Below are 10,211 nucleotides of genomic sequence, written 5' to 3'. Positions count from 1 at the left end.
GGCCTTGCCCGAGTGTTTGGTGGCGATCGGTACGGGGGCTCGTTCAAACGGAACAATCGTTCATATGTCAGGTCTTTTCGATGCCATCTTTCGTCATCACCAAAGAAATTCCTACACCACCACACAAGTAGGAAGGGAAAAAACAAGGGAAGCAGTTGGGAAATGACTTTTTGCCTATAGATGGTAAAAGAGGAAGAAGCACCATCCCACCGATCGCAGCAGGCCGGTTGTTGCTGCTGTTGCAGCTTAAGAAAAAAAGCAAATTCGTGAGAAGGTCCGGGAAGCAAATGAAACCAAATCACAGACAAATGTGTGTTTCAATCGAATTTTTACCCTTCCCAGTGTGAACGACGGGTAAACATCTTTGTTTATCATTCGAGTTATGCAATTTTTGTAATATCGAACCGAACAACGCCGGATGCATAAGCGGAACCAAAAAAAAAACAATCTAAAGAAAAAATCTACCAACCGTTTCGACACGCAAAAGCGAAAAGCACGGAAAACCCCGGTAAATCAACAAAACAGTCAGAAAGACCAAAGGAGAGCATTTCTGGGTACCGTACTTTCAATCACAATAGCTCGGTCCGGTCGGGCTCGGACACCCCGGGGGAGGGCACACCACCGTTGACAAAATTGCTAAATTGCTTACTAACCTACGAACTACAGAAAAATAAAAAGCACCAGGCCGTGGATTGCGCAATCCCCTGGCATTCTCTATCCCTTACCCTCCCTCAGTCACCGCGTGGGAAAGAGACGTTCCTTGGCGCTACTTTCGAGTTTCGAGTTTGTTTCGGCCTTCGATCTACACTCCGTGTTGTTAGTTGTATCTTCGCAGGAAGGTTTCGTTTACTCCACAGCCCCGGGAGCAGAGTAGTGTGTTATTGTTTGGGGGCCGTTTTTTGTTTCGTTCGAGGATTTTTGTTCGTTTGGTAAGCGAGGGGGTTCTCCTTTCCTACCGTGCCTGCCGTTTGTATCACTTACATTCTGTTTTTTCTGTTTCGCGTTGTTGGATTTTGATTTTTTTTCTACCTTTGGGGGATGATTCAGTAGAGCAGCATCCAGTTTAAGCAAGTGTCTTCCAGAAGACGGCAGGAGAGATTAAGCAGCGTCTAGTATAATTTCTTCCAAAGCAACGTCTCCGCCGATCGTTAAGCAACAACAGCAAACAACAAATTAAAAAAAGAGGCAACGTTTAGCTGACTGGAGACGACTGGAGGAGCAGCGCAATCCGTATGGCGGTATGGCATACCGACGCGGGCGTCGTCTAGTCGAGAAAGCTGTACATCGATCACATGACCAGAATTTGCAGTCCCACTCATTGGTCTATGGTGGTGCGGTAGGGCCGGCGGTGCGGCTCCGGCGTGTAGTTGATGCGCGTCCGCAGATGCTGCGGCGAACCGGGCACACTTTCCGACCCCCGGCGCGGTGGTAACGGGGGCGAGGGAGACGTTGAGTTGAACCTAGGGTGAGATGAAAGTAATGTTGATTAGAGTTACTCGCAACTTTGGCGAATCGGCGGATTTCATTACTTACGGCCGTCTGTTCAGCAACGGCGATCCGGCGTGCCCGAGCTGTTCGAGCTTACGCTGCAGCAACAATGGTGATTGTCCTCGGTTCAATCTGGAAGATGACGAAAGCGAAGGATTAGTTTCGATGAATAGTACACCTTTCGCAACAAGATCTATTTTGAAATCTCTTTTCATATTCCCTTTGTACACACAACTTTTTGAAGTATGGTAACAGTACAATAGTAAAGCGATTGAATTAAACCGCATGGATTGCTTTCAAAACCAAAATGAAAGGCAAGTGAAGTGTTAAAGAGAGTTGCGCTTACGAAACACTTCATTACGTTGCCATGGAAATGGCGATTACAAGTGTTGGTTTGAGGTTCAAGAAGCGTTTAACAGTTAACAATAACTGAAACGTGCAAACCTTTAAATCGGTGTTTACATAAAACAACTAAAGAAATTCTAATAAAACTTAACTTTCATCATTATCTGTTATAGTAATACACAATGTTTCGGCCATCGAACATATTTTTGTGCGTTTATTGGATGTTGTTTAAGATTGTTCCCTCGACTTGACTTGGTTTACTCTCGAAATCAAAGTGATCTGGGAAATCTCACCAAGCACTCTATTATCTAGTAATCGTTACAAACCAGTCAAGTGTACTCAGATCCAAGACGGGACGAAGTATGGATTTTGTGTGCCATATTTGCCAGAAACCGCTGCTAGAGGATAGTTTCGCGACAGCTTGCGGACATGTGTTTCACCAGAGCTGCATCCTGCAGAGGATGAAATACAACAAAACGTGCCCTTCCTGTCTGTCTAGTGAACCATTCCAGTTGCGGTTCGTTCGTTGGAGCTTTCCTACCGATTCGCAGCTAGACAACAGCTGCCAAGACATCTTCGAAATCGAGGACGTTTCAACCACGCAGGAGAACGAAATGTTAACACTGTTCAGCAAATCTACATCAAGCAATTCGGAAGATGAAAGCTCCAAGGAATTGGAAGAGAACGTGCGATTTGACTGGCTGTTGGACAGGGCGATCAACTTAAGGGTGCAGTTGAATGAGCTCGAGTTGGCGAAGGAAAGTGCTACCCTTCCAAACCAGAAAAACACAATCTCACAAACTTCATCGGATCGTCCGTCGAAACGTCGGTGCTATCAGTAAGCGAAATTCAAACATTTGGAAATATCAATGATTGCATCATTGCATCAAATTTATCGTTTTCTTCCTTTTGGCTCTGCTTCTGGTTAATCTTAGCTGTAGCATCTGCTAGTGATGAATTTGCGAGAATTTGTCTTTTTCGTATTCGGTTATGAAAGCGACGTACAACGACGTGCTTTAACACAACGTGCATCATTAACTCATCTCTAGTAATTTATCGATGAATTTGTCTTTGTATGATAAATAAAAAAAACTGCTAAAACATCTATCCCGATTGTATTACGTCTTCGTGTTGTTTAATGCTTCGGCAATGTTTTCTTGTGAAACGTTTGGCTGGACTTTGAAAGGGAAGTCTATTATCGCATCAACGACATCTTCCGAAAGGACTGTGACTTGTCTCTCAACCCCCCTAGTACTTACCGCGGTGGAGGATCCGGACTGCGATGGCGACGATCTGCCGTTCCGCTACCGAGCACGTGCGATATCGGTCCCGCGTGCGAAGGTATCGCGGAAGGAGGCTGCACCATGCTGCTAACGAACATGCCCGAACCGTACGGAGGTGGAACACCAGCTCCCGGTCCGGCCGTTCCGGCCATCAATGGGTCGAAATGGGTTGCCGGGTACTGTTGATGCTGCTGCTGCTGAAGTTGCTGCTGGAGGAGGTGCTTCTCTTTGAGTGTGCGCTTGTCCCCGAGGTTGGACGTGCCGGACGTGCCCGTCATCGTCGTGCCGTTGTTGTTGCCGAGGTTCAGCTTGATCGAGGCGAAACTGCGCTTCGCCAGCCCTGCAATGGAATTGAACCAGCCTGTGTGTTGTGGTGGGAAAGTCCGGTGGAAATGGAAGCCGCGCCGGACACCGGCCAAGGAAGCAAAACAAAACAAAAGAACCCCCGGACCGGTGCCACACATCGTGCGAATGTGATCGGTACGACGGTGGATGGGGTGATCCGGTTTGGATGAATTTGGTGCCGCGCAATTGAATGGGAATGATGTTGCGTGTGCGAGGGGGTTGGTTGCGATTTGCGTAGAGAAAAGCCGATGATCACCAAAAACAAAAGAAAACAGACGCAAGCGGTAACCATCGCATCATCATTCGCGGCGTTTGAGAGTGGTTTGAGGAAGGCAAAATAGCGGCGGCGAGCATATGAAACGGAACAACGTTACAAAAAAAAACACAAGTAGAATTAAGAGAGACAAAGAGAGAAGAGGAAAGAGAAAGAGAGAAAAAAAGACAACTAAATGAATGCATTCCACAACAAATGGGTGCGCTAGTAGTGCGAGCGGAAACGAAACGGAAACGATGAAATTGAACTGTGCGGTTCAAGATGATAATCTTACCGCAAAAATGATGACAGCAATTAGCGTATCTTTTAGTTATCATGAGCCACGTAACGTTTTCTCGACTTTCTCCTCTCTGCAGAAGCAGTTATTCCACTGTATATACAGCGTTTTACATTTCAACATTAATGTACAGACAATTGCTTGGCCCGTCCAACGATGCTTGGCATCAATAACAAAAATGAGTATGAAATGTAGCACTAGAAATTTTATGATTCTGAGACTTGATTTGTAAAACACTGTAAAGACGACTGCAGGAAGGAGGAAAGCTTGAGATAAAATAAAGAGAAAAAAGCTAAACTTTTGCAAAAAGCCATACGCAAGCAAAAATGCAAGCGCATCTAGAGCGCATCTAACAACTTTATCACATCCAGTGCGGGACGTTACCTTGCTCCTGCTGCTCCTTGAGGCCATCCGTTCCGGCGCCGCTTCCTTCCCCGTTGCTCATCAGCGACCCGTGCCTATTGAGAACGCCGTGGTTTGGCGCTCCGGAATAGTGGTGCTGATGGTAGGGGAGCGGCGCCTGGTTCGCTGCCGTAGCGCCGTACATGGCCGTCGGTGCCGGGGCCACACTGGCCGATCCACCAACACCCCCTCGGTCGATTACTTTGTCACCCCGGGAGGCACTTTTCATGCCGCGACTAAACGTACTAAAGAAGGACGATCCGCCCGAGGGTTTGTGGTGTTGTTTCGGGCTGGCCGTTCCCGACGGTATCTGGTGGTGCTGGTAGACGGGAATGCCGGAAGGTGGTGGTGGTGGTTCGTGATGGTGCGGGTAGTGGGACTGTGGCGGGAGGTTCGAGGTCAGCACCGGATGGACACCGTGGTGCACGGTCCGGTGGGAAGGTAACGGGCTGTAGCGCATGGTGCCGCTTCCCGGCTGCTGTACATTGGCCACGGTTGTGTAAACCCCCTGTCCCGCACCTGGGGCTCCGAACTGTTGTGGATGATTGCCATAGATAGGTTGCGGTGGTTGGTGTTGTAACGCTTCCCGTTGTTGCTCCATCAGTTGATTCTGCTGGTGGTAGAATCGCTGAAGAACTAAAACGGACAAAAAAGGATACGTTAATTTAATGCAATGGTTTGACAATCGATGTGTTCTTACCTATTGGACTAGTGTTTCCCTGCAGGTGTTTGTACTGAGTGTCGGGTTCGGTCGATGGGTCGTGATGTTGCGCTTTCCGGAGGAGCAGCAAGGGCGAGGAAGGATTACTCCCCGCACCGTTGCTGTGCACCAGGAAGGGTGATTCCGGCATCGGTGACGTGCCATAGAGGGACCCGGAGGCGACGGGTGACGCAGAGGAGACGGTCAGCTTGGAGTCGCCCGCTGGAAGTGACTTGCGCTGCGAGAACGGTGACGTCGTCAGGTTCTTGAAGATGCTCTGCCCCAAGCTGCTGAGGGTGGATTCCTTCTTCGGACTACCGTTGCCATACTCCGAGGCCGTCCGACGCGACAAGAAGGGCGATTGTTTGTACTTTCTCGGGGCCAGCTCTGGGCCACCGATCGGGATTGCGTTGCTGGTGCTAGTAATGGCACTTTTTGGTGGTTGCATTTTGGATAGGTAGCGCTGAGCCTGAGGAGAGGGCGAACGGCGCGGATCGAACGCCGGCACCGGGGAAGACGAGGTAGACGCGTAGGATGAGGATGTGCTGGCCGCCGGCTGTACCGCGGTCGTCGGTGCGCCGCTGGCGGTTACGGCGGCCGACGCAAGCTGAATGTTGCTGAGCTTGCTCTGGAGTATTTGCTGCTGCTGCTGACTGTGTTGTTGTTGTTGCCGGCTGCCGCCGAGGTTGTGGAAGCTATTGGGTGCCTCGTGGGCCAGATGCGGAGAGGGGACTGCTGCGACCGTGGCCGGACCACTGCCGGTCGATTTGATCGGGATCGATGAGGCGGCGATGGCGATGGTTTGCTTCTGCTGGTTTGACTGTGCCTGGACCGCTTCCGTTAAACTTCCCAGTGGTGTCGGTATTCTGATATTCAAGCGAAACAGCACGGCGGGACAGACGAGTAGCGAGGAAAAGAGATTGTGAAAAGGGGGAAAAAACAGAAGAAAAGCGTAAGTAACTCTAGCATTACGGTAGAAAGGATATCCAATACATTAACCCACATCGATATATACAATTTGACAGTTGTGCTTGTGCGCCGGAAATGAGATACTTTGCTAAGGAGAGAGCGCAAAATTTTGATTCCCAATTTACATGTACATGTGAAAACTGCGCTACAAGCATTAAAATACAAATTTAATGACCTATATTCAAATGAAATTCTTCTCTCGTGTCGCTGTAGTCCAATTACGTGAGCTCCCTTAAGGTTTTCAGAATGTTGGACAAAACGAACCAAGTTCTCAGCTCTTTCAATCATCAATGATCAGATCAGATTAAAAACTAATTCATATTTCTTCCAATGACCTTATAATCGAAACCATAAGTCATATATCTCTAACAGGCGAATGACGTAATGGTTTCATTTCATACAAAAACATTTAAATTCTTCGAGGTTTTTCTTCTTCGTAATGTTGAAAGATGTTGTGATAGTGATAGTGATACTTAGCCTTTGGCTTACGGTGCATGAATAAAGGTGAGTACATCTGTTAGTGCATTAGAACTACCATGCATATGTTGCGTGCATAAAAGGAGTGTTATTAGCTACCGGAAGAAGGCAAAAGAAGGAAAAATAAAAGAAGAAAAAACAAACAAAAAAACAAGACATTCTGCTAAAGGTGTTTGCGGAAAGAAAACGAAGGAGAGATAAACAATACAACGAAAAACTATATACAGGATAAGAAAACATAAGCAGAACAACGACAGGACAGAACAATAACAACATTCTCTGGGAAGGTATGAGGAGTGTGTGTTTGTGTGAAAAAATAAAATAAAATAAAACAGTAAGCATGGAGGAGGACAAACGCAACAAACGTGAATAGTAAGTGTTTGGAAAGTGTGGTATACTTACTCTTAGGATAACTTAAAAATTACTAAAGAAATAGTTACCTACAAATAAGAAAAATCAATTTGTAAAACAAACGACAAACAACAAACGGCAAACGGAACAGAAAACAAGAAGAAGTGGAGGGATGTAGTACTGAACGAATGTATCAGAGGAGTCTTACTGGAAGAGGGAAGGAGTGTACTTCTAGATTTCTAGTAAAACCGAAGGGAAGAAAGGACCACTCCAGTGGTGCGACGGGCGATTCAACTGGTTTTTGAATATTAGTAAGAGTTCATTAGACGTTATTAGACTAGTGAGGGTAAGGAATAAGTTTGATTTAACTTCAATCTCCAGCATTGGCAGAACAAAGTGACCATAGTCATTTGGACTCGGATTGCAACTCGGGAACTTGCTTCTGAATTCGTGGAGGCATGTTGTTGTGCTGAGGGGGAGTAAATGCAGTGCTGCAGAACAGGTCTGGAACCGGAACTAAAGAGCGGTGGTTTAAACTCTCAAAAAAAAACTGCAACACTAACGGCATGCAGGTTGAACAAACTAAAACGCTTCAATCAACTTCAAAACGCAAACACTCGAAGAAAAGTGCATGGGACACGAATCGTGTTGGTAGAGGTCGTTGAGCAGGAAACGGATAAGGAGGAGGGGTTGAAGAAGATTGGCAACGGTTAATGGAGGATCCGGAGGTTTGCTTACCTGGTTTGGTCCGACGAACCGACCCAGGGCCCCGGAGACGAGGCAACAGAAGTGTTGTTGACGTTCGTGTGTGATGCCATCTGCGATGGAGTGGAAGTAAGCTGGATGCCACAGCTGACGGCCACACTGCGGAACCACTCGCCCACGTTGATGTTGGCATCATGTTCGGCGCGCTGCAGGAACGCGTGCCGCAACAGATCCGGATACTTTGGGCGCTCCTGGTAGTCCTTGCGCAGGCAGAGCTGCACGAAGTCGCGGAACTCGGGGCTAAAGTTCTGGTCCTCGGGCAACCGTGGTGGCTTCGAGGTGAGCACCTGCGTAAGCACCTCAAAGTCGGTAACACAGCCACGATAGGGAAACACACCGGTGGCCAGCTCGACCAGCGTAATGCCGAGTGACCACACGTCGGCACGGATGTCGTACACGGTCTTCGCTGGATCGATTCGTTCGGGCTAAAAGAACACAAAGGGAAAAAGGTCACAAAGGGCTTGGCTCTTTTGCATGGTAAGGAAGTGGAATTGCCCTTACCGCCATGTAAGCGGCGCACCCAGCCGAACGGGTCCGTGCGTTCGAGTCGACCAAGCGACCGCTGATGCCGAAATCGCACAGCTTGATGTTCCCCCGATCGTCGATCAGGATGTTCGATGGCTTCACATCCCGATGGATCACACGGTGGTTGTCTTTCAGGTAGGCCAGGGCGCGCACCGTCGCCACCGTCACCTTGCCGAGGATTTCTTCCGGCACGGGCTTTTTGGACTTTTTCTGCAGCTTGTCGAAGCACGTCGTCATCAGCTCCATGCAGATCCACACGTCCGCATCGGTGATGAAGCATCCGAGGCACTTGACGATGTACTTGCAGTTCTCCGACTTGAGCACCACGTCCAGATCCATGATGATTCGTTTGTTCTCCTCATCGTTGCCGGTTCGTCGCATTTGCTAAACGTGACCAAAACAATTCACAAATAGAACCATTGAAACCCATCCTTGACCCCGTTTTTCATTTCGTTACCTTCACGGCGATAATGGCGCCACTCGGATTGTGTCGCATTTTGACCACATGCCCGCTGGTGCCGTTCCCGAGCTCACCCAAATCGTCCAGGTCGGCCAGCTGTGTTCGGTAGATTTTTTCGTTTATCTTCAGCAGGCCACTCTTGTCAACGATCTTTTGAAACTTGAGTTCCGATTCGCTCCGCCGAGTCCCGGTCTGGATGGGAAGATGAAGGTCCAAGGTAGGCCGATTAGCTGCAATGGGGGGGAAACAAACAGTGTTAAAAGCCGGTGCGGTTGTCAGATGGGAATCATTGCTCTGGATGCTTACGGCCAGATCCCCCACCCATGCCACCACTTCCGGTGCGATTGAAACGGTTCGCTCCGGGCGTCGAGGAACCGGGTAGCGCTAGGGTCGGTGGCGGTGGAGTACGCGGGGTCGGTTTCTGAATCAACCGTTCCATCATGGTGATGCGGGTGTCTATCGAGCTGGTGGACATGGCGAACCCGCTGCCCTCTGCGACGCCGTTGCTTGATCGCTGTTCGTCTTTGTTGTTGCCTCTTCGACCGACGTCGCCGTTCGTGGTGCTTCCGACGTCGTCGTCACTGCCGTCGGTCGGTTGCATTGGCTGGGCTGACGGCGCTTCGACGGCGAACGGACGAGGTCGGGGCCTAACCGCGCCTAACACCTGCGTCTCGTCTCCCCGGTCCTCGTGGAAAGGAAAAAGAATAGGAAAGGGCCTACTGCTCACTTCCTTCCGCAGTGTGTGGTCACTACGCGCTCCGCATGTGGATGTTTCTGTTGTTTTTCCTTCGTGTACACCCGAACTAGCGAGTTTACACTAGTGGCGTAGTACACTCTCGCTGGGACGTTCAGCAACTTCTTCCCATCGATACGGAATGGATGGACCGAAAAAAAACACACAATGTTACACTTGACGACTGCAACGGCGTTGACAACGACACCAAACGAGGGCAAAGGACACACGATTTTAATCGACAGCCTCGGAGCGCTGCATCTGACAACACGGAATCGAAACGACGGACCGACCGATATTGAAACACCCCGCCGCGGGACAGGAATCACAGGCTCGATCGGGTGCTACGGACAAAGGGAAACACGGCACGGGGTGCCTCGCTGAGGTGGACACGCTCTCTTCTCGTTGTCGTCGTCGTCTTTCGTCTTCACGGTACCACAACGGCGCACGGCAGGGAACGGTGCTCGCTTTTTCCCTTCTCGCTGCACTAGGATAGTCTATTCGTTCTCTTTTTTCTATTTTATTTGTGGGTTTTTTCTAGTGTTGGCAGAATCGTGATTCGGAAGATTCGCAGATTCGATCCCTAGACAGATTCTAAAGATTCAAATCCCATTTGACGGATTCTAAAGATTCGAATCCCTTTTGACGGATTCTCAAGATTTGATTCGATTAGGACTCGAATCAGATTTGATTTGTTTGGATTCGAATCTGTTTTGATTTGTTTGGGATTCGAATCTGATTTGATTTGTTTAGGACTCGAATCTGTTTTGATTTGTTTGGGACTCGATTTGATTCGATTCTGACTTGATCTGTGATG

At 48.8% G+C, this 10,211-nt stretch overlaps 1 protein-coding gene across 1 annotated transcript; it reads right to left on the bottom strand.

The window, feature by feature from the left end:
- Positions 1–626: 626 nt before the first annotated feature.
- LOC131288338 (dual specificity mitogen-activated protein kinase kinase hemipterous-like) lies at positions 627–9,843 on the bottom strand. The gene is made up of 9 exons (XM_058317462.1): positions 8,968–9,843; positions 8,659–8,891; positions 8,178–8,585; positions 7,650–8,101; positions 5,115–5,980; positions 4,397–5,050; positions 3,093–3,477; positions 1,534–1,620; positions 627–1,460 (listed from the first exon to the last, which is right to left on the bottom strand). Exons 1-9 carry the CDS (start codon positions 9,260–9,262, stop codon positions 1,316–1,318), a joined length of 3,525 nt encoding a protein of 1,174 aa, XP_058173445.1. The 5' UTR covers positions 9,263–9,843; the 3' UTR covers positions 627–1,315.
- Between the last annotated feature and the right edge of the window lie 368 nt (positions 9,844–10,211).

Source organism: Anopheles ziemanni, chromosome 3 (assembly GCF_943734765.1).
Source record: "Anopheles ziemanni chromosome 3, idAnoZiCoDA_A2_x.2, whole genome shotgun sequence".
Lineage (NCBI taxonomy): Eukaryota > Metazoa > Arthropoda > Insecta > Diptera > Culicidae > Anopheles > Anopheles ziemanni.
Note: the sequence above shows the minus strand (reverse complement) of the source record. Positions and strands in the feature narration are given on the sequence as shown.

What these genes read in the sequence shown, in the direction of transcription:
- LOC131288338 (XM_058317462.1), bottom strand. Translation starts at nt 9,262, where the DNA reads ATGCAACCGACCGACGGCAGTGACGACGACGTCGGAAGCACCACGAAC. An exon ending in GGTGCGCCGCTTACATGGCG is followed by an intron (nt 8,102 to 8,177) that starts GTAAGGGCAATT and finishes GTGTTCTTTTAG; the next exon opens with CCCGAACGAATCGATCCAGC. An exon ending in GGGAAACACTAGTCCAATAG is followed by an intron (nt 5,051 to 5,114) that starts GTAAGAACACAT and finishes TGTCCGTTTTAG; the next exon opens with TTCTTCAGCGATTCTACCAC.